Source organism: Sarcophilus harrisii, chromosome 2 (genome assembly GCF_902635505.1).
Source record: "Sarcophilus harrisii chromosome 2, mSarHar1.11, whole genome shotgun sequence".
NCBI lineage: Eukaryota > Metazoa > Chordata > Mammalia > Dasyuromorphia > Dasyuridae > Sarcophilus > Sarcophilus harrisii.
The window spans coordinates 484,536,228-484,561,129 of NC_045427.1; the positions used below are offsets into that span (position 1 = coordinate 484,536,228).

Here is a 24,902-nt window from a genome sequence, read left to right on the forward strand (position 1 = left end):
AAAGTCTTTTGCAATCTCCCTATCCTGCTGAACACAATCAGATATTTGGATTTCAGGTTAAAGAGTGCATTTCAATTTCAACATGTGACTTATTACCAACTACAAAATAATAAAAAGATTAAAAAACAAACAGATGATTTTGACTTTTTTTCTAATCACTATTTCCCACCTGGTCCTCTAGCAAATAAGGCAATCTATAAAATTAATAATCAGTGTCGGTGTACTTTAAAAAAAAAAGCCTTCTCAAAATTTTACTATCATCTATTACTACTACCACCAGCACCACTACCACTTCTACTATTATCACTACTATTGTTCCTGCTACTACTCCTGCTCCTGCTACTTCCCTACTACTACCACTCTCCCTAGGGAGTATTAAATCAGAAGGCTCATCAATATTTTAAAAATAGAACTAACTGTCTGGATGTGACAGTTCCCTGCTGACCCAATAGCTTCTTCTGTGTTGGAACTATGAAACATGCAGCCTGAGAGAAGCTTGTCCCCTGATTTAAAGGAACCATGGGTAAAAGTGATTCTAAAAGAACTGTAGGAGAGAAATGGAACCCAAAAATAGAATATTTAAACGGTCTGTTCTTACCTGGCCTTTTCTGATTTTCTCTTCTCTCCCCCCATTAACACTCCAGGTACAATCCAAGTAAATGGCTACAGTGGAGGGAACAGTTCAAGATCAATATAAAACTTTTGTTCCCCCTTTAAACCTAGAGCACATAAACTAATTAAAAAAAATTTTTTTTTTATCATTTAAACAAATCAAGGTAAAGAATTCAGGGTTATCAGGAAGGCTTAATAGCATGAGCTGCAGCTCATAGAGATCACAATGTTCACAGTTAAGAGACTGACAATAACTTAAAATTTTAACTCCCCAACAGGCTTTCCATGTTGCATAAGAAGAAAGAAATATATCCCTTTTTCCACTGCTTCAAATAGGTGTTGCTTTTCTCATGGAATAAAAGGAAAAACACATTTCACAAGTCTATTGCTTTCTGTTACTTACAGTAGAAAACAGTGCTTCCCAATACCAAGCAACAGGAGAAATGGAAGCTTAAGTAAAATCCTTTGCCCTGCCTAGAGCTGACATTCATCGAGATTTTGCACCTTTCTCCCTGGCCCCATAAATGCACCACCTGCAGCTCTTAAAGTTGCTTCTGGTGCTCAGTGCGCACGTTTGGTCATGGTGAACACCTTGAGGAAATATAAGCAGTGAAGGATACCAATGACCAACTAGGTAAGAATCAAAAATCTAGCAGTGGCCAATATCCAATGGATACAATAGCAAAAATATTCCCAATTCCAAAACAGAACCAAGTAATTCTCCCATGGACAATTATGGAAGGTCAAGGAAATGGAGGAAACTAAAAGTCTTTCCTGGGTCTTTCCTGGGTGTGAGTGATTTTTTTAACTTTGAAAAATATGGAATGATACAACCCAGCTCATGGCTTTCTTACCTTAAGCAGTTTCTGGACAGTATCAAAGCTTTGTAAAGCCAGCTGCAAAAATTCAGAGAATAGGGATTGACAAAGTGATTACTATTTCAACTTTGAGCCAACTGAAAGCTTATAATATGCAATTCAAGAAAAAAGATAAAACAGTATCTATATTAACTGTCTCCTCATATACTAGTTCTGAAAACCAAGGAGAGTGTAGGGGAAGAGAGAGGGTAAACACATCACATCTATTTCTTGGACCTGTACAAAAATAGTGTTTTGTGCTCCCTCTGCTGGCTCAAATTCCCAGAGCACCACACATGCATTTAGACATCTCTGGTGCACAAAGAGAGAAGGAAATGACATCAAGTCAATTTCAAATGAACTGGAACTGGAACAGTGAAGCAACAGGCTAACACTTAGAAACTTTGCTATAAAGGGTTAACAACTAACTGCCTTCTAAGTGTGCTAGTAAGGTAATTTTAACATTTTAAGGCAAAGAGATGTTCATTTCTCAAGTCTGCAAGAAAGCACAGGGAGCCATAGAAAATAAAAATGAGATTAATTATCATCTTTTAACAACCATCAAAAGGTCCTGACAGTATCACTTTAACCAACCATATACAGTTTCCACATGCTTAATATTCATGAAGCATTGTAGGGAAGTAGCAAGTTTGCTGCTGTAAAAATTTAAATAGCTCCAGTGCCTTCTCCTTTCCTGAAATTGAGCTGAGATATTGCACTGCAGGCTGTATAAAAGGCTGTGCCCCAAACTAGATACCTTCGATCAATTCTCCGCATGGAAAGTTATTAGCATTTGATATAGAAAACACTGACACCCTGTTCTGAAATTGCCTTTGAAGGCAAATAAATCATATAGAAGAGATTTCCAAGGAAGAAAGATCTTGGGAGATTCACTTTCTAGGAAATAAGTAAGATTTCTGTGGAAGTAGCTTCTTAAAAATTATTTTAAATAAAGACATGTTAATCTTAACTTTGGTGCTAAGTTGTACAGCCAAAATAAACATGGTTCTATTTCATTTTAAGGGAAAAAGCTTTCATGAAATTTCATTTGGTTTTCAGACAAAAGGATATCTGACTGCTGAATTTTCCTTCTATATTTCTACAAGGATTAACAGTGTGAGAGAGGAAGAAGTTCAGAAAAAAGGAAGAAATAGGTAAACGTGATGTGTGACAGTTCACCCATATCTGCTGGCTTTCGGGGATGAAATATTCAAGAGAAAAAAATTAAAGTTTGAAACTCAATAACACTGAAAATACTTAAGATTAACCTTGAGAGTCAAACTGCCTACCTCTCTTGTTGGCACTAATACCAAAGCATAGGGACCATCACTGCGCTGTTAAAGAGGTAAAAAGTAATAAGGAATAATGAGTTCACTGAATGCATTTTCACAAAAGTATAGACACAGAGAACTTAACATGACACAATTAAAAGACCCCAAATCACCAGTGTCTTGAACAAATAAATCAACAAGCATTTATTAAATACCCGCTATTTGTCAGGTACTGTGCGAAACATAGTAGATACAAAGACAAAAAATAGTTCCTGCTCTCTTTTGTACAAAGTAAGTTCTCAATGTTTGATGACAAATAAATAAACCCAAAGATGGAATTCAAAGCAGTTTTTCTTATCTTAATATTACTTTCATGAGATTATGATGAAATTTATACCATTAGTGTTAAATATTCTGATAAGAAAGTATAAACATGCTATTAGATGATACTGGAAATCTTAAAATTCAAATCCTAACTTTCTCCTTACAAACTGAGAAAAAGAAAAAAAAGTGGGGGAGAGAACACTTTCTTATGGAGATGGGATAGACAGAGTTAAAAAAATCAAAGTCACTGGAAAAAAAGTAAAAAATATAGAAAAGAAACATGGTTTAATTCGATTACCAAAGTAATTTAATAATCTGTTTGGTAGCTTGATTTTTCCATTTCCCATAAACCTGTTTTTTTTTTTTTAAAATAGGTCTAGTCCTTTAATAATCAAATCTTCTTTCGAATTATTTTGTCTATATTAGAATCTTATTGCATTGAATGTAACTTTAAAAAGATAATATTGTGGCTTGGAAATTTAATTTTTTAAAATAAATTTTTGATGTTTTTTTTCTTCCATATTACCTACATTTTCTTTTTTAATTTTAATTTTTTTATTGAAGCTTTTAATTTACAAAGCATATGCATGGGCAATTTTTTCCAACACTGACCCTTGCATAACCTTTTGTTGCAAATTTTCCCCTCCTTCTTCCCACCCCCTCCCCTAGCTGGCAGATAGTCTAATACATGTTAAACATGTTGAAATACATGTTAGATTCAATATATGTATACATATAAAATTATCTTGTTGTGCAAGAAAAATCTGAAGAAAGAAAAAGAAAAACTGAGAGAGAAAACACAATGCAAGCAAATAACAACAGAGAGAGTGAGAATGCTATGTTGTGTTCCACACTCTGTTTCCACAGTTCTCTCTTTGGGTGTAGATGGCTCTCTTCATCACTACACAATTGGAACTGGTTTGAATCATCTCAATACTGAAGAGAGCCAGTTCCATCAGAATTGATCTTCATATAGTCTTGTTGTTGCTGTGTATAATGATCTCCTGGTTCTGCTCATCGCACTTAGCATCAGTTCATGTAATTACCTACATTTTCTAATGCTTACTTCCCTACATGCTTCTCCCAGGAAGTCAACCCTCTTTATTTATTTATTTATTTATTTTTTAAAGATATTTTTCTAAAATTAATTTATTTTTTTTTTTTGGTAAGGCAACTGGAGTTAAATGGGTTGCCCAGGGCCATGCAGCTACAAAGTATTAAGTATCTGAGGCTGAATTTGAACTCAGATCCTCCCAACTTAAAGGCTAGGAGTCTATCTACTATGCAATCTAGCTACCCCCAAGTCAACCCTCTTAAAAAACAAACAAACCACTATGACTATAAAGAAATTTTCATGCAAAATCATTAAATATAATATTTTGATTGGTACAAGAACATATTTGAACAATTACAATAGGCTTCTCCAATCCCATTATAATATGACTTGTTAATAGATTTGAACGTAAAACAAATCAAACTATGTCCACTAAGGGAATGTAGTGAATGGACAAAGGACTGGCTTTGGAACTGGGAGACTTGGGGTTTCAAGGTCTGACTAGAATATACAAACTGTAACCATTAGTTCAACATTTAACCCATTAGTGTCCCTAAGAATCCTCTACATTGCCTCTCTGTACTAGTAAGAATTTGTCCCTTAGGAGTTCACCCTATTAACAAAATCACAGATATGTGCCAAATCATTTCCCTTTCTGGGCTTCAGTAATTCTTCTCTGTAAAAAAAAATTCTGGGATTAGATGACCTCTAAGGTCTTCTCTGGCTTGAAGACTGGGTAACTCTCTTGACCTTAAGAAAAAACTTTGCATGCATATCTTCCCCTTTCTTTTCTTTTTTATTACCTATGGCTAATATTTGTAATGGGTTTTGTTTTTCTTGGTTTCACAATGGGACAAGATTTAGAACTGAAAATAAAATAAAATTTTACAAAAAAAAACTTCATAAAACAATTTGATCATTTTCTCCAGTACTAATTTATAGAACAGCTCAGAAATTCAAACCAATGTAAGTCAATCACAAAATAAGAACTTAATCTGTGATTTATCAATATTGATAACTCTCAGATGGGAACTCCCTCTAACAATGCAACTTAGCACCTTCTCTGCAATTCATTATCTTAGAGAGTTGCCTAGACTCTGAAAGGCTTGCCTAGAGTCACACAGCCAGGTTGTAACAGGAAAAGGGTTTGAACCTGGATCTTATTGTTTCTGAGAATGGCTCATCATTCATTGCTTCCTATCTATTACAATGGAAATATTCTTCTTCAGGTAGTTATTGACTTTTGCTCAAGTATACACCTTAGCTATTTTTTTTTTTGAATGAACAAATGACTTTAGATGTTGTTTCTAACGTGCAAGTTGAATTATTTTCTATTAGAGGTGGTGAGTTTATGTGAATTCATCCATATTCACTCATTTGTTCTCCATCTTCAAGGATGTATATTTGGGGGATATTCGACTTGAACTGGGGTGAATTTTATGAAGACTAAAGCTGTCAGCCCTCCACAGAAATCCAAATTTGGTGGGATTGCTTAATTTTTTTGCCTTTGTATCCCCAAAGCAAAACACAGTAGGCACTTACAATGCTTATTTATTTACTGATTATTAGTATGGTACCCTGACCAATTGTATTTCACAGATTAGAGAACAATTTCAGATAAGGTTCAAAAGAGGAAAAATCAATTAGCAAAACCATTAGTTAGAGTCTTGTTTATACAACTGATGTCAAATTGATTTGTTTGTTCTATTCATAATCATGAGTTCTGAGTAAAAAACAAGCATGAATGTTCACTCCCATGTTGGAATTTCAATCTTATATTTTTTAACAATTAATTTTCATCTACTCAAACCTAGAAACCAAATAGATAAATATTTATTAAGTGTCTACTAAGAGCAAAACACTTTGCGAGCTGTATTGAGGATATAAAGAAGTGCTAGATATGGTTTCTGCAACCAAGATATTATGTTTTACTTAATTTAAGAAGTGATTAACTTTTATAGTAAAAAATATAAGCAGAACACTGCATCATAGATTTATTATTATTCTTCCCCACTATGAGCAGGAGGATTAGCAATATTTAGGTTTAACATATAGAACACTGCTCAGAGAAAAGAGATTCTATCAGTCCCAATATGGCTATTCTGATTCAATTTGATAGCTGCTTTTTCATAGTGAACAATAACTGAAAAACACATTTTACTTATACGAACCTGTACTCTCAACTTCATTGCTTGAAGAGACTGAACCACAGGGATGCAATAGGCAAGTGTTTTACCTTTTAAAGAAATAAATAAATGTAAAAGTAATAAAAGCAGTGGACGCTACAGACTTCAGCTCTTGCAGAAAATAAAATCGAAGGCCACCAGGGAGAAATGTTGTGCTATTCTTTTGGTGGTGGTGGTGTGATTTTAGGCCAGAGGGAGAGAGAAAAAAACAACATACTTTCACAAATGGATGGCCTCAGTTTAAAGAGAAGGATGTTAAACCAGAATGAAAAAAGATCCATATCCAATTAATTTCTAATTTCCTTCTGATTATAGTGAATTCTATATTTCTAAAATAGCCAGGAAGCCTTTAGACCTTTATCCACTAAACAAGAAACAATATTTCCTAAACTGTTCCAGCAACATTTGGTCTGGAGGCTGACTTGAGAACCTGGGAGAGAGCTCATTTCCTGAGGTTCTACTAACAACATCTATGAGCTAAAGGTAAAAGATTCACTAAGTGACCCTTTGAAGGTATTTCTGTGATGTGTAAAATATGTGAGTCTACTAAAAATCAAATGGAACCCCACCAAAGAGCCTACAGAGGACAATGAAAAAAACAACTAGATGACAAAAACTTTGGATTTTGATCAACCTGAACAGCCCTCAAATCATATCAACGGAAAAGAGGAGCAAATGAGTTTCCACTGGAGAATTCAATAGAACAACTGCAAATTGGATTGAAAACAACAACCAAAAATTCCCCATTTCTAAACAAAATGAACATTGTCCCAATAATGTGTTGTGATAAGATCAGTTTTAGTGAAAAGTTCTCTACTCAAAAGTTAATTTCTTTTCAACATTCACATAATTTTAAGGAAAACCATTATGGTGGGGCTATCTGTGTTTGAACACAGAATGAGTGTGTATTAGGGAGAGAAAGAGAATGGTGTAATTTTCTAATTATAAGTTGGAGCAATCAATAGTGGAAATAGATTAGTTCCTAAACATACTTAATTTTGATAAGTTCCATAGGTCCCTCCTTTTATTAAATGGATTAATGTTATGAGTACACACACACACACACACACACACACACACACACACCCTTTACAATATAATTGTAGGAATACTGAGCAGTTAAAGACAGATGAAAAATTTAATGCTGACCTGATCCTGTCTGGGATCTTACAAGAGCATCTCTGCCTTCTAGCAATGAAGGAATACTTTGCTTCTGAACACTGTGGTGCATAGAGAAAATACACATTTATTTATAAAAAATTACTTCAGAAATGTTTACAGGATAAATAGGCTAATCTGATCTTATATTAACAGAAGGATATGACTACAAGATGAAAATTTTTGGGTTGACAGGCTCAAATGCCCATAAAATTTTTCTCATCTTTCAGGGCTACAGAAAAGTTGAATTCCATGAAATCAGTTATGTCAAACTGCTATCTCAATGAGAAATTTAAAAATCTAAGACCCTTTTTCTTTGTATAGGTGGGGTAATCAGAAACTGAGAACAGGGGATATTAGCAAGAAACTTTTTTAGACGCAATTTTTGGGACAATTAAAAGTATGAAGACGAAATTTATATTATTGGGATAATAATCATCCTACCAAATTTTTTGTTTGATCTCAGTATCTTTTTTGCTTCCAAACCAACTATTTATTCCTCTTCCTTCTGATTGATTCCTATTATTATTACCAGCATAATAATTCCACAACTGAAGCTGCACTGTTCTAAACTATTATTCTGACTACATTATGTTAAAGGAAAGGATTTATCAGCGATAAATCCAATTGAAATAGCAATCTCACAAAATAATAAACTGTATCAAAGTCTTCACAGAATGAAGACCTAATATAATGCCTAGATGTCATCTAGGTTAGTCCCCTCATTTGATAAAGAAATTAGAAGCTAGTGACTTAACTAGTCATAAAGTTGGTTAGCCATCTGACATTCCTTCATAATGTGTGAGTTAATATTTTCTTTTGGTTCTCTTTACCACATTTAAATTTTATTTCGTGGAACTCATTTGGATCCTAAGGAAGCTTCGAGTTTTGTCTGGAACTCTTACCTGGTCATACTGGACATTTTCAGGACAGTGTTTATTGTTGAAATCTAATAAGAGAAGAAGCAAAACCAAGCATGTTCACTGTCACTTCCTTGGAATTATAGAATTTAAAGGAGTAAAGGTACCAAAAGAGAAAAATGAAGATGGCACCAATTCTGAGATAAAGCTGAGTCATACTGATATAATAAGTTCTGATATTCAAATGTGGAACAGCAAAATGGCTTAGATAAAACTCCAAGCAGGGCTTAAATTAAAATTAAGACCATGCAAGAGGGAATATATCCTATGCTCCTCACTTCACAGTAAGCCTAAACAGCTTATTATTAATAAGGAACAGTGTCCATTTGCTTGGGGAAACTACACAGTATGGTAGATGCCATACCATACAAACCTCAGGAAATAGACCAGGGGTCCTCAAACTATGGCCCGCGGGCCAGATGCTGCAGCTGAGGACGTTTATTCCCCTCACCTAGGGCTATGAAGTTTCTTTATTTAAAGGTCCACAAAACAAAGTTTTTGTTTTTACTATAGTCCAGCCCTCCAACAGTCTGAGGGACAGTGAACTGGCCCCCTATTTAAAAAGTTTGAGGACCCCTAAAATAGACTCTTCATTTAAAGCCCAAATACTCTCAATTCTCATACCCATGGCCACTGGATTCTAACATCCAGTGACTGCTCTGATAAACACATATGGTAATGAGAAAGGAAAGTGGGACTACATATTTCTTTCACATATCATAAATAAAGCACAGTTGGGTGAGAACAGCTGTCAGTCTCTCCCTGCACATGATCTACACCAAAGCAGCAGAGAAAAAGCCTTGAGGTCAGGGACTATCTTATTTATCTTTGTTTCTCTCCCAGCATAAACCATAGGGCAATGCACATGGTAGACAATTAATAAATGGTTGTTGAATAAATGACAGCTTGAGGCCATTAAATTTTCACCAGCAGAGTATAATGGAACTAATCTGAGCTCACTTGACCTGCTGCAAAAATAACCTCATTTCTATTTCTTTCCACAGCAAGTTTCTCTTCCCACCAAGACACCTAAGGTCTATACAGATAAACAACATAAAATAAGGGTCTTCCAAAGGAAGGAGTTTTCTTGGCAAAAAGAAAAATCTTCTGAAAGCTCAGAAGATACTCACTAAATGTGGATGGAGGCCCAACTCATGAAAAGAATCTGAAGTAAATACTTTTTCTTGTACCTGCTTCACCATAGCTCTGCAAACAAAGAACAATATACCTGTGAATCAGCCTCCAATTCAGTTAAATGATGAAATCAGTAGAATTATATTTATTTTCTTTGATTCCCCCCAATGAATAACCCATAGAACATACCTGTGGATTTCTGGAATTTCAGGGTTGTTTTTAAATAATGATGAAGTCTTAATGAACGGCCTTTCTGCTTGTCTCTCATTAGTTTGGACAGCTGAGTGCTTCTTTGGAGAAATCAGACCTTCTGGCTTTCCCTTCCCAGTCCTTTCGACCTCTTTAACATTGGTTTTCTTGCCAGGGAGTAAAGATATTTCATTCTTTCGTTTTGGTGGGGGCCCTTCACTGGCCCCTTGGAATTTTCTTTTTGTACTTTTTCCTTCTTTTGGTATTCCCTAAAGAAAAGACCAAGAGGAGATGTGTTAGTTTATGAACACTGGCTATATAGTGAAGCCTCACCATCCACAGAATTGCCTCATTATGCCCAAATGTCAAGCTTGCAATATTTAAGTTTGCAATTATCTCCACTGACTCAGATTTTTTCCCAAGAAAAAGAAATGAAGAGAAGACAAAAATGGCAAGGAAACATAACTAGAGATCTTCTAATTCAAATCAAGATAGTCATTTACTTAAATTCAGTATCCATAATCACCTATAAAGTAGCCAAGTTCTTAACGACAGGAGATAGATCTAAAGAAAGAAAAATATCCCAAACCAGCAAAATCTTAACAAATGGAATCCTTTTTTAAAAGGGAGTCAGAGAATTGACCTTTAAAAGTAGACATGCTAAAGAAATCATTTTCATGAAAAAGCTGTAAGGGGGAAATAAAACCCCAGATATTTTCTCTAGATAAACAGAACAGTAATGAAACAAGTCTGTGCCTAGGCATGAGTGAATTAATTGGCCAGGATAGTCATACCCCTATTATTTGCAGGGAGGAGGAAAATCGTTATTACTGTTCTTTCCTAAAGTGCATGGAGCTCTGTCATCCCTCAATCTCTCACACTGCTCCTCCAGATTCAGGTGGTTGGAGACAATTGTTACTCTTCATTCCAATTCCAAATGAGAACTTCTCTCCATCCATCATTTTCCCCTTACACTTCTTTCCAATATTCTTTGCCTTTCAAATTCCCACCTGATCTCCTATAACAGCTAATAACATTCAATATTTTGTTGTCAGTTGATTATTTTTCCAGACGTGGTTTGGTTAAACTCATGTTGTTCAAACTCCCGCTAGGAGATGATAGATCTAATTTCTTTGGCCTTTTCCTTCTATTTGTACACAAATACTTTACACAGAAACTTTCTGTGAGTGATGTCTCCTTATTACGGTGAGGAGTGTCAGTCTCTTTTGGCCTATGTTGCCTTTCTGCTTAATGTGTTTTCTTTTTGTTAAACATCAGCTTATTTTATTCATTCTTGCTAGCCTTGATAAGTAAACAATATATGTATGTACATATATGCATATAAATAGATGTATGTATGTATCTGACTTTGTTTTACTTTTTTATTTCTTATAGATCTTTCTAAGCAATTTCAATATAATTTTAAATTTGTAGCATGAAAAAAATTTTCCTCAATTGAAAAATGGTGAAAAGATATGAACAGACAGCTTTCCAATGAAGAAATCAAAACAATTTATGGTCACATGAAAAAAAATGCTTGAAATTATTAGAGAAACACAAATTAAAACAACCTTGAACTATCATTTTATAGCTATCAGATTGGCTAAATGATTGAAGGGGAAAGTGACAAATGTTGAAGAAATGTGGAAAAATTGAGATATTAATCATTATTGGTGGAATTGTGAATTGATCTAATCATATTAGAGAACAATCTAGAATTATGCACAAAGAATAACAGAACTATATGTATACACACACACACCCCTTGACCCAACAATACCTCTCTAGGAGGTCTATTCTAATAATTAGGGGAAAAAGACCTATATGTTTTAAAATGTTTATAGCAGTTCTCTTTGTAGTGGCAAAATTGAAAATCGCAGGAATGCCCATCAATTGGGGAATCGCTAAGCAAGTGTGTTATATGATTGTTATAGAACAATATTGTGCTAATGATGAGTAGGATGATCTTAGAAAAAGCTAAGACTTGCATGAAATGAGTGAAATGAATAGAACCAAGAGAACATTGTATATAGTAATACAGTACTGGTTTTTTATTTATTTTTATTTTTTATTATAGCTTTTTATTTACAAAACATGTGCATGGGTAATTTTTTCAACATTGACCCTTGCAAAACCTTCTGTTCCAAAATTTCCCCTCCTTCCCCCCACCCCCTCCCCTAGATGGTAGGTAATCCAATATATGTTAAATCCAATATATGTATACATATATTGTAATCTTGCTGCACAAGAAAAATTGGATTTAGAAAGAAAAAAAACAACCTGAGAAGAAAAACAAAAATGCAAGCAAACAATAACAGAAAGAATGAAAATGCTATGTTGTCGTCCACACTCTGTTTCCATAGTCCTCTCTCTGGTGTAGATGGCTCTCTTCATTACTGAACAAGTGGAATTGGTCTGAATCAATTCATTGTTGCAGAAAGCCACATTCATCAGAATTGACCATCATATAGTCTTGTTGTTGCAGTGTACAATGATCTCCTGGTTCTGCTCATTTCACTTTGCATCAGATCATGTAATTCTCTCCAGGCCTCTCTGAAATCATCTTGCTGATTGGTTCTTTTAGAACAATAATATTCCATAACATTCATTCATATACCACAATTTACCCAACCATTCTCCAATTGATGGGCATCCATTCATTTTCCAGTTTCTGGCCACTACAAACAGGGCTGCCACAAATATTTTTGCACATACAGGTCCCTTTCCCTCCTGTAAGATCTCTTTGGGGTATAAGCCCAGTAGTAACACTTCTAGATCAAAGGTATGCACAGTTTGATAACTTTTTGAACATAGTTCCAAATCACTCTCTGTGAAGGTTTTCTGGAGTCAGCCTTAGTCTCAGTTGAAATAAATAATTACTCCAAAATCGAAGCCAGCTGGTAAAAATGCAAACGTTTATTTCTCCTTCCAAATTAACATGGTTAGTTGAGACCTATCTCTCTGCCTGGCTCCAAGCGATCTTGCAGCTTTGTCCTTGGCTTCTGCCTCTGCTTTCTTCAGCCTCCAGCCAGCACCAAAGTAGAAGATGCAACGAATCTCTTGCCTCGAAGATAGGGCTTGTGGGTTCCAAGAGCTCTCTCCGACTCCAAATAAAACTCTCTCGAGCTCCCAGAGTTTCTAGTAACTCCTCAAGTAACTAACTCAAGTAAGTACCTCAAGTTAAGTACCTCCAGCCAGTTCCCAAGCTCCAAGAGCTCTCTCTATTTATGTGATCTCCCAAAGGTTAACTCTACCTTCTGGAGGGAGCGGGATTCTGGGTTATCTCCCAGAGTGCAAAACCCTAACCCTGAACTCTCCCAAACGTGTGAACTACATTGAGTACTTACATACTTATGAGCTCTCTAAAGGTGTGAACACAAGCATTGTTCTATCAGTTCTACTTAGTACCTTGTTTCAAGTTCTGGCCCAAAATATCTCTTTCTAAGATCAAATCAATCACACTGAACCATGCCAAACCAGATAACTATTGTCTCTATCAACTTCAATGTCTTAACACTTTGTAAAGATTCCAACAGCTCTCCAGAATGGTTGGATCCATTCACAGTTCCACCAACAATCCATCAGTGTCCCTGTTTTCCCACATCCCCTCCAACATTCATCATTATCTTTTCCTGTCATTTTAGCCAGACAGGTATGTAGTGGTATCTCAGAGTTGTCTAAATGCAAATTTTCAGATGATGAAAATTGTTCATATCCTTTGACCATTTATCAACTGAAGAATAGCTTGATTTCTTATAAATTTGAGTCAGTTCTCTATATATTTTGGAAATGAGGTCTTTATCAGAACCTTTAATTATAAAGATGTTTTTCCTGTTTATTGCTTCCCTTTTAATCTTGTTTACATTAGTTTTGTTTGTACAAAAGCTTTTTAACTTGATATAATCAAAATTTTCTATTTTGTGATCAGTAATGAGCTCTAATTCTTCTTTGGTCACAAATTCCTCTCTTCCTCCACAGGTCTGAGAGGTAAACGATTCTACGTTCTTATAATTTGTTTATAAAGTCATTCTTTATGCCTACATCATGAACCCATTTTGACCTTATCTTGCTATACAGTGTTCAGTGTGGGCCAATGCCTGGTTTCCAGTAATATTATTTTAATATGGAATTTGCTTTTTTGAGAGAAACCAAAGTCTCCAGTTTAAGGAATTTTCATTCTGACAAGGGTTTATTGGAAAGTGGGATAGAGGGAAACGATTTATAAAGGCAAAAATGAAATTTGAAAGATAACTAACTATTCTCATATTAAACAAAAATTTATCTCCTTTTCACCCAAAATTCCTACTTCTGCCTCCATAGTAACAAAAAGTAAGTGTGTTAATTAATACAGAGTAATGTATGGCACTATTGTGCCATATTGTGCTTCGGAATTATAGGTCTGGATTCAAACCTTAACTTTGCTACTTACTTTCTGTTCAACCCACTCCTCTGGGTCTCTCTTTCCTCATCTGATAAATGGGAGTATTAAATTAGGTGACATCTAAAGTCCCTTCCAGCTCTATCCCTATAATGACTGGCACATAGTCAGTGCTTAGATGCTTACGGACTGATTGAATGATGAGTGCCTTTAGTCTTCTCTTCTCCAGCTTAAACAACTAGTTCTTTGCTCCAGCCCTCCCCATCCTGGTCACCCTCCTGTATATCAGTGGAATCAAACTCAACTAAAAATGGGGCTACTACCCTGAACATAAGGATCTCCTCAGACCATATACTGACTTAGTTTTTTAAAAGTTATGTTATCTGTGTTTTACTTTATTTTTATTTTCTTAAATATTTCCTAATTGCATTTTAATACGGGTCTAGTTGCAACTGGGAGTGTTGTGGGAAAAATGTGCTCAGAGAAACTGGGTTTGGTCCTTCTGCTCTAGATACTCCATAGTCATCTTGTTTCTAGCCCCTATATTCTAGCCCACAAAGATCACTATCAAGCTTGAGGATGCCATCTTTCACACCGGCTACCCTTCCCAGCTTTTTGGCACTGGCAAAACTAACAAGCACATGCTTGCCACAGCTTCATTCAATTTGATATTTTAAATGTCTTTATTTTATTCATTTATTTTAAATATCTACAAATTGCACTATACCATATTCACATATTGGTATATATTCATATACCAATGAAATTCCTTGGAAAAAATAATAACAAAGTTCATCTGGAAGAACAAAAGATCAAGAATTTCAAGGGAATTAATGAAAAAAAAAATGCCAATGAAGGTGGCCTAGCTGTGCTACACCTAAAATTATATTATAAAGAAAGCAGTGGTCATCAAAACCATTTGGTATTGGCTAAGAAATAGGGTAGTCAATCAGTGGAATAGGTTAGGTTCACAGGACAAAATAGTCAATGACTATAGTAATCTAGTGCTTGACAAACCCAAAGACTCCCAGCTTTTGGGATAAGAACTCACTATTTGACAAAATCTTCTGGGAAAATTGGAAACTAGTATGGCAGAAATTAGGCACTGACCCACACCTAACATCATATATATCAAGATAGATTGAAATGGGTTCATGATTTAGACATAAAGAATGATATTAAAGCAATCAGAAGAACATAGGATAGTTTACCTCTCAGATCTGTGGAGAAGGAAAGAATTTGTGACCAAAGAAGAACTAGAGATCATTTTTGAATACCAAATAGATAATTTTTGATTATAATAAAATTAAAAAGACTTTGTACAAACACAACTAATACAGATAAGATTAAAAAGGAAGTAATAAATTGGGAAAACATTTTTACATTTAAGGGTTCTGATAAAGACCTCATTTCTAAAATTATATAGAGAGAATTGAGTCAAATTTATAAGATTTCAAGCCATTATCCAGTTGACAAATGGTCAGAGGATATGAACAATTTTCAGATGAAGAAATTAAAACCATTTTTAGTCATATGAAAAGATGCTCTAAATTATTATTGATCAGAGAAATGCAAATTAAGATAACTCTGAGATATCACTATACACCTCTCAGAGTGGCTAATATGACAGGAAAAGATAAGGCAAATGTTGGAGGGGATGCGGGAAAGCTGGGACACTGATGCATTGTTGACGAAATTGTGCATACATCCAGCTATTCTGGAGAGCAATTTGGAACTATACTCAAAAAGTTGTCAAACTATACATACCCTTTGACCCAGCAGTGTTACTACTGGGCTTATATCCCAAAAGGATCTTAAAGGAGGAAAAGGGACCCACATGTGCAAGAATGTTTGTGGCAGCGCTTTTTGTAGTGGCTAGAAACTGGAAACTGAGTGGATGCCCATCAGTTGGGGAATGGCTGAATAAGTGATGGTATATGAATGTAATGGAATATTATTGTTCTATAAGAAATGATTAGCAGGATGATTTCAGAGAGACCTGGAGAGACTTACATAAGTGAAACGAGCAAAATCAAGAGATCATTATACAAGGCAATAACAAGATTATACGAAGATCAATTCTGATGAAAATGACTCTTTCCAACAATTAGATGATTGGGGCTAGTTTCAATGATCTTGTGATGAAGAGAGCCATCAACATCTAGAGAGAGGACTGTGGGAAGTGAATGTGGATCACAACATATCATTTTCACTCTTTTTGGTGTTTGCTTTCATTTTGTTTTCTTTCTCATTTTTCCCTTTTTGATCTTAATTTTCTTGTGCAGCAAAATAATTATATAAATATGTATGAATATATTGGATTTAACATATATTTTAACATGTTTAACATATATTGGATTACTTGTCATCTAGGGGAGAGGGTGGGGCGAAGGAAGGAAAATTTATAAAACAAGGTGCTGTAAGGGGCAATGTTGAAAAATTATCCATGCATATGTTTTGAAAATAAAAAAATTTTAATAAAAAAGACTACAAATTTAAAAATAACTAATCATTTCTCAAAATGTGGATCAAGAAGCTCTGTTGGTCCCCTATATAGCTATATATCTGTGTGAAGTCAGAATTTCTTTATATACTACCATCAAAAAATTTATTGCAATAGATTGAAGAAACATATGAGAATCTGTTTGTTTTTTATTAAGTTATCCATTAAAGAGATCTACAAAAATATGTAAAATAATGCCACTCTTCTGACCAAATTTTTAAAAAGAAAAGTTATCATTGAAATGTTATTTATGTTAACATGCAGTGGGTTTATTAGTGTTATTTTAAATGAATTGATAAGTATTGGGTTTGGGGGGCATTTTTTAAATTAAAGCTTTTTATTTTCAAAACATGCATGATAATTTTTGAACATTAACCCTTGCAAAACCTTGTGTTCCAATTTTTCCCTTTTTCCCCCACTCTCTCCCCCGATGACAAGTAATCTAATATGATCTTGCTGCACAAGAAAAATCAAATCAAGAAGGAAAAAATGAAAAAGAAAATAAGATGCAAGCAAATAACAACAAAAATTGAAAATGTTATGTTGTGATCCACACTTAGTTCTCACAGTCCTCTCTCTGGCTGTAGATGGCTTTTTTTCATCACAAGATCATAAGTATTGTTAAATATCATCAGTTTTAATTTCTAATCTGGTAAACATTAGTGGCTATAACCTATGTAAACAAAAGCTGTTTGGGGTTCTCAACATTTTTTAAGAATGTAAAGGGCTCCCGAGAACAAGAAATTTGAGAACCACTGTTACAAGGAATTTCCTACAATAGTGAAAGTACAAGTACAGATAATAGAAGCAAAACAAAAACATAACAAAAATATTGAAGATATTTTTGGCACTAAGAAAGATACAAAGATGAAACAGTGCACAATCCTTCCCTTCAAAGAGCTAGCATCCTAGTAAGGAAGATTTAAAAACAAACAAACATGTGCCCATGTGTATATTATTGTTGTTGTTATTGTTCAGTCATTTTAGTGGGGTTTGACTCTTTAAGACTTCATTTGGGGATTTTCTTATCCTGAAATAATTTGCCATTTCCTTCTCCACATCATATTACAGATGAGGAAACTAAGGAAAAGAGGATTAAGTGGTTTGCCCAAGGTTACATAGTCAATAAGTGTTTGAAGCAGAATTTGAACTCATGAACATGAGTCTCCAGTTATGACACTCTAGTCACTGCAACATTTGTAGATGTACACACATAACTAAAATGCAAACTGGAATATAGAAAAGTTCAAAAATATAAGAAATTCCTTAATACTGACAACACTTATGAGATTTTTCTCATAGTATAAATATTTTACCCTGTGTCTCACCTTCAAACACCCACATAAACTCCTTGAAGTCAGAGGACTATTTGTTGTATCCAGGGCTATGTACAATGCATTGTCTATATTGTGGGTACTTAATAAATCCCTACCAAGTTGAACACCAGTCTTATCTTGGAGGTAGTGCAAATAATATTATCCACATTTTATTGATGGGCAAACTAGGGCTTAAAGGTAGGAAGTGAATTGCTCAGTCACAAAACTACAAAGGCAGGAGCTGGAATCTCTGGCTTCAAATCCAGTACTTGGTGAGGTTGCTTCTGAGTTAATAAACAAATTAAAAATAAGAGTGTTGTACAGGAATAGATCAAAGATAATTCTATGATAGTCTTATGAAAATCAAAGGGCATGTATTATGCACCTACCATATATGTGGCACAGTTGCATTAAAAGACCTCCTCCCCCCAAAAAAATTCCCAAGAAGCTTATACATTCAATCTGATAAAGCAATCTGCTTGAGAAATTGGGAATGGATAAATCAAGAGCACATATAATACACTAGCTTTGGCAAAGAGAAGGCTTAATTCATCGCCAGAAACTGGAGTACAAGAATTTGAGGCATGATGACAACAGATTGGAGAAGCATAAATGAGAACTCATAGCAAGACTTCCTATAGATCAATACAGAGCCATCAATTTCTTTTAAAATTTGTTTTAGCTGAAAGAGATTTTAGAAAGCATGGGGTCCAGACAGATTTGATGATGTGACTAAAGTCAGAAGTAAATCCAGAATAAAACTGCTTGTTATCCCTTACAATTAACCATGTTAGTTCTTAATAATCAGTCTCCCAACTCTTTTAATATACAATTGCTTAATCAATTGTAACTAATATACTAGCATTATTAGCAAGATTTATTATGCTATGAATGAAGAATACTATATTTAGGGTATCTATTAGGTTTGAATTGCTATTTATTAGTCATGGGGCTATGGGCAAATGACAAGTTCTCTGAGCTTTAGCTTCATCTGTAAAATAGGAATAATCATCCTTTCATTCTTCCTTAAATGACTCTTTTTTCCCCCATAATTATAACTTTTTATTGACAGAACCCATGCCTGGGGAATTTTTTACAACATTATCCCCTGTACTCACTTCTGTTCTGACTTTTCCCCTCTCTCTCTCCACCCCCTCCCCCAGATGGCAAGCAGTCCTATACATGTTAAATATGTCACAGTATATCCTAGACACAATATATATGTGCAGAACCGAACAGTTCTCTTGTTGCACAGGAAGAATTGGATTCAGAAGGTAAAAATAATCTGGGAAGAAAAACAAAAACAGTTTACATTCATTTCCCAGTGTTCCTTCTTTGGGTGTAGCTGCTTCTGTCCATCAATGATCAGTTGGAACTGAGTTAGATCTCTTTATTGAAGAAATCCACTTCCATCAGAATACATCCTTATACAGTATCGTTGTTGACGTATATAATGATCTCTTGGTTCTGCTCATTTCACTCAGCATCAGTTCATATAAGTCTCTCCAAGCCTCTCTGTATTCATCCTGCTGGTCATTTCTTACAGAATAATAATATTCCATAACATTCATATACCACAATTTATTCAGCCATTCTCCAATTGATGGGCATCCATTCATTTTCCAGTTTCTAGCCACTACAAACAGGGCTGCCACAAACATTTTGGCACACACAGATCCCTTTCCTTTCTTTAGTATCTCTTTGGGGTATAAGCCCAGTAGAAACTGCTGGGTCAAAGGGTATGCACAGTTTGATAACTTTTTGAGCATAGTTCCAAATCGCTCTCCAGAATGGTTGGATGTATTCACAATTCCACCAACAGTGTATTAGTGTCCCTGTTTTCCCACACCCCCTCCAACATTCTGCATTATCTTTCCCTGTCATCCTAGCCAATCTGAGAGGTATGTAGTGGTATCTCAGAGTTGTCTTAATTTGCATTTCTCTGATTAATAATGATTTAGAGCATATTTTCATATGACTAGAAATAGTTTCAATTTCTTCATCTGAGAATTGTCTGTTCATATCTAAAGGATTGGTTTTAACTAAGGGGAAGACCTCACCATGTTTTTAAGTATCAGTAAAGGACCCAGTAGATAGGAAGAGATTGAAGATGAAAAAGAAGGGATGTTTATGGAATATACTGGGGAAGAAATGGCTTTAAAGATACAAGGAGTAGATAAGTCTTGGTCTAGAGAAGAGCCACATCCTTATCTACAAATGGAAGGAGAAGGGGAGAACAACAAGTAATGTCTAAGGCTTTTGAGAAGTAGAATAGAAAGGAAAGTGTATTCCCAAGGAAATGATCTCTCTTTTGAGTGGAAAAGGAGATGGTATGGGAGATTTGAAAAGAAAAGATTTGAAACAGTCACATGTGAAAAGTACTGTAAAGTGACAAAGAATTGGAAACTAAGGATTTACTCATCAATTAGAGAATTGCTGAACAAATTATGACATGTGAATATAATGGAATACTATTGTGCCATAAGAAATTACAAGAGACAGTTTCAGAGAAACTGGAAAGACCTGTATGAACTGATGCAGAGTAAAGTGAATAATACCAAGCGCATAATTTACTGTTTATAACATATGTATGTCATAAATACATAATATATGGTTATATTATTTATAACAATAACATTGAACTCTGATCAATTCAGACAAACTAAGATTCCAGAAGAATCGATGAATCTATTTACCTCTTTCCCTCCCCTACTCCCCAGAGAATGATAGACTGACTCAGAGGTTAAACACACACACACACACACACAATCAGATACTGACAATGTAGGATTTGCATTTTGTTTCCATATGATCTTTGTTTCAAAGGTTTTGTTTTTCTTTTTTTTCTCGGGATGGGAGGGGGGGGGAGATAATGAGAGGAAAGAAAAAAAATGCTTGTTTTAATTTAAAAAATTAAATTAAATTAAATTAAAAATGTTTGATAGAATAAGGGATGATTATGACCAATACCATCTCATAAGACAGGATTGTAAAGGGTAAAACCAGTATAAAGCTTTTCTAACTAAGCAAAGTTATTCCATTCAGAAATGAATATGGAAAAGGACTTCAAACCAAAGAAAAATGGAAAACACTTTCAAAAATGCTTATGAAAGTCATTTTCTCCATCAAAGATAATCAGACCACTTGGACTCCTAAATTCACAATACATCAGGTGCTCACAGAGAAAGAAGAAATGGCACTAAAGAGAACAAAGTCTAGAAAATATGATCGTATAGCTTAGGCATATAATATATGTGTAACATATAACACAATATATCATGTAATAAAATATGGGCCTTGGACCTACTGATTACAAAAGAAGGTGACCCTCTCCCCCCCCAAATCTACTACTAGCCTTATGTTTAGTTTCCCCATGTGTACTGGCTTCTATGCATAAATTGTGGGTATTTTTGGTGACAATATTAGGGAAAAAAGAACCTTTTGCAAATAATATTCAACAATGGACTCTATATTTATCAGCTCTTGATTCCCCTAGCTCTGTTTGGGTTTTCATCTTTTCTCTCTGTACACCCTCTATCAGGGATATCATCAATTCTCATGGATTCAACTATCATCCTTATGTAAATCAATCCCAGAACTTCAATGCAAATCCAATCTCTATCCTAGTTCACTAGCCTGGAGCTCCAGAGTTTCAGCACCAAGATGTATTGTTGGTTTCTTGTGATGTTCTTTTTCTTTAAAATAGAATATAATGGTTCTCTCTGGACAGGTTTCTCAGGGAGGTTTTCTGGAGGCAGCCTTAGTTTCAGTTACAAGTAAATAATCACCCAAATGCAGCCAGGTGCTAAAAGTTCAGATCTTTTATTGTCTCCAATATAGCCAGGTTAGTTTTCTTAGAGGCCTATCTCTCTGCTTGGTTCCAAGAGCTCTTGCAGCTTTGTCCTTTGCTTCTGCCTCTGCTTTCTTCAGCCTCCAGTCCAGCACCTCCTTGCCTGGGGCTGGGCAGCTTTCTGGAGAGCCTTTCAGACCAGCGTTGGTCTCAGTGGGGGAAGTGCAGGAGCCCAGCAACCCCGGCTGTATGAGATGAAGTGAATCTCGTTGCACTTCCGAGAGTGGGCTTCTCCTGAACTGACTTGACGCTCTCTTCTTCAATCTAATTCAGCTCAACTGCCGACCAAGTCTCTGTCCACTTCTTTTATATCATGTCCCAAAGGTTGACTCCTCCTTTCTGGAGGCAGAGAGGTGTGAATTCGGATATCTCATGCTAAACCTTGAAATCTCCCAAACGTGAGAACTCCAATGAGTATTTAAATACTTCTTGCTTATATGAGCTCTCTAAAGGTGTGAACACAAGTATTGTCTCTATCAGTTACACTTAGTACCTTGTTTCTTCTGGCCCATAACATCTCCTTGTAAGATCAAATCAATCATACTGAACCATGCTAAATTAGATAATTACTGTCTCTATCAACTCTAATGACTTTACGCTTTGTAAAGATTCCAACAGCTTCTAATATCCAACATCCCAAAACAGACCTCATTAATTTTACCCCCAAACCCACTCCTCCTTCCAAACTTGCTTATTTTTTTGCCAAGGATACCACCATCTTTCAAGATACCCAGATTTACAGACTTGGAATCATCCTCTACTCTTGACTCTCCCAGATCCTACAATATCTAATTAGTTATCAAGTCTGATCTATTTTTCTTCAATGACATCTTTCCAATTCATCCTTTTCTCTCCTCACTTGGCCACTAGTCTAATTCATGCCTTTATTAACTCTTAATGAAATAACTCCAGTGGTCTTCCTATATCCAGTGTTTCTCCTTCTCTTCTTTCTCTATACTACTTCACTTGGTGATCTCACCAACTCCTGTGGATTTAATTACTCTCTCTACACTGACAACTCTCAGATCTTATCCTGCCCCCTCTCTCTGCTGTCCTCCAATCTTGGATTTCCAACTGTACTTCAGACATTTTAAACTGGATATCAAATAGTCATCTTAAATTCAACACAGAACTCATTTTCTTTCCTCCTAAGCCCTCTCCACCTCTTATTTTTCTTATTCTTGTAGATGGCCACATCATCTTCCCAGTTCCTCAGGCTTGTAGCCTAGGCGGCATCCTCAGCTCCTCACTATGTCTCATCCTTCAAATACACGCTGTTGCCAGGCCCCATCAATTTCACCTTTGCAAGATCTCTTGAATATCCCCTCTCTTCCTCTGATGCTGCTACCATTGGACTACTGCAATAACTTGCTGCTGGGTCCCCCTGCCATGTTCAAATCCATTTTCCATTCATTCAGCTGCTCCATTTGTCATTCAAACCCTTGTAACAGAGGACTTCCTAACCTTTCCAGTTCTGTTATACTTCACTTCAATGACAGTGGCCTCCTGGCTGTTCCCCAAACAAGACAACCATCTCTCAGACCCGGGCATTTTCCTGATTGTCCCTCCTGCTTGGAAAGCTCTCCTCAACTCCATCTCCTGAGTTTCTTGAAATCTCAACTGAAATTCTATCTTTCATAGGAAACATTTTCCAACCCTTTTCAATTCTAGAGGATTCCCTGTTATTTCCAATTTATCCTGTCTACAGCTTGTTTATATAGATTTGTTAGCATGATGTCTCCCAATCAGATTGAAAGCTCTTTAAGATGAAAAGCCTTCCTGAGCTTTGCACAATGCCTGACATTTGTTGTTGTTGTTGTTTCTCAGATTCTTAATGACCCCAGAGACTATACTGTCCATACGGTTTTCTTGACAAAGATACTGGAGTGATTTGACATTTCCTTCTCCACTGGATTAAGACAAAGAAAGGTTAAGTGACTTTTCCAGTTAGTATCTAAAGCCAGATTTGAATTCAGATCTGACGAAACCCCTTTGAGCCACCTTGCTACCTCAGCCTGGCACTTAGTAGGTATTTAATAAACATTGTTTGATTGATTGACTACATCAGGTTGAACCTTTGTGTAATTATAGTGATCAAGTGTGGCTCTAAAGAAGAGAGAACAAGCATCTTCCTCCCTTCCACCCTGTTGAATTTAGCTGATGGTGATGAGTTTTGCCTTACAGCTTTTTCCTCCCTTTCTTTTCTTTTTTTCTTTTTTGTTAAAAGGAATGACTTTCTGAGGAAAGATATATATATTTTGAAATGATGGTGATGTAAAAAAAAAAGATAGCAATAATTTTTTTTTAATCCTTGCTACTGAGAAGCTTTTCCTGATCTCTCATCCTCCTTAGTCATCAGCACCTTTCTATCATGTTACTTTTGATTTACTTTGTATATACTCTGCGTTTATTTCTATGCATAATTTTTCCAGCCTTCCCTTCAGTGGAATTTAAGTGCCTTGAGGGAAGGGGCAGTTTTTTATTTGTCTTTGTACCTACAGCACCAGTACAATGTATAAATAAATGGATGGATACTTGCATTACCTACTTAACAAACTTCTTACTTTATTTTTTTCTAGTAAATTTATTTATTTTTTTTAATATGCATTACTTCATGAATCATGTTGGGAGAGAAAATTAGAGCAAATGGGAAAAGTCATGGGAGAAATAAAAAAAAAATAGAAAAAAAATGAACACAGCATGTGCTGATTTACTTTCAATCTTCTTAGTTCTTTTTCTGGATGCAGATGGCATTTTCTATCCAAAGTTTGTTGAGATTGCTTTGATTCATTAAACACTGAGAAGAACCAAATCTTTCATAGTTAATCATTGTCAAACTTCTTATTTCATAAAATAGTCTTATAGCTTCAGTTTCTTCATCTGTAAATGGTAATGAAACCCCACAGTATTATTGTGAGGATCAAGTGAGATAATTTATATAAAGTGATTTATAAATATTAAGATGTCATATGCAAGAAACCATTGAGACAATTAAATAGCATGGTTTGCTGGAGTGGACTTGATTACAAATCCCGATTCAATCACTTACTACCATATACCCTGAGCAAGACCTTTAACCTTTCAATCTTACTTTCTTCATTTTAGCAAAGCATTTGAGAAATACAGATTGTTGGAGCTGTAAGGGATCTG

At 35.3% G+C, this 24,902-nt stretch overlaps 1 protein-coding gene across 3 annotated transcripts in view; it reads right to left on the reverse strand.

Moving 5' to 3' along the window:
- DDX31 (DEAD-box helicase 31) overlaps nucleotides 1-24,902 on the reverse strand; it is a 94,634-nt gene that overhangs the window by 66,298 nt on the left and 3,434 nt on the right. For all 3 annotated transcript variants that reach the window (XM_012553940.3, XM_031954883.1, XM_031954884.1), the window contains exons 3-10: nucleotides 9,706-9,974; nucleotides 9,513-9,588; nucleotides 8,368-8,411; nucleotides 7,454-7,524; nucleotides 6,290-6,354; nucleotides 2,759-2,803; nucleotides 1,467-1,508; nucleotides 599-663 (exon numbers count right to left, since the gene is read on the reverse strand). In XM_012553940.3, coding sequence (XP_012409394.1) covers nucleotides 599-663; nucleotides 1,467-1,508; nucleotides 2,759-2,803; nucleotides 6,290-6,354; nucleotides 7,454-7,524; nucleotides 8,368-8,411; nucleotides 9,513-9,588; nucleotides 9,706-9,974 — 677 coding nt within the window. The remainder of the gene's footprint in view (nucleotides 1-598; nucleotides 664-1,466; nucleotides 1,509-2,758; nucleotides 2,804-6,289; nucleotides 6,355-7,453; nucleotides 7,525-8,367; nucleotides 8,412-9,512; nucleotides 9,589-9,705; nucleotides 9,975-24,902) is intronic.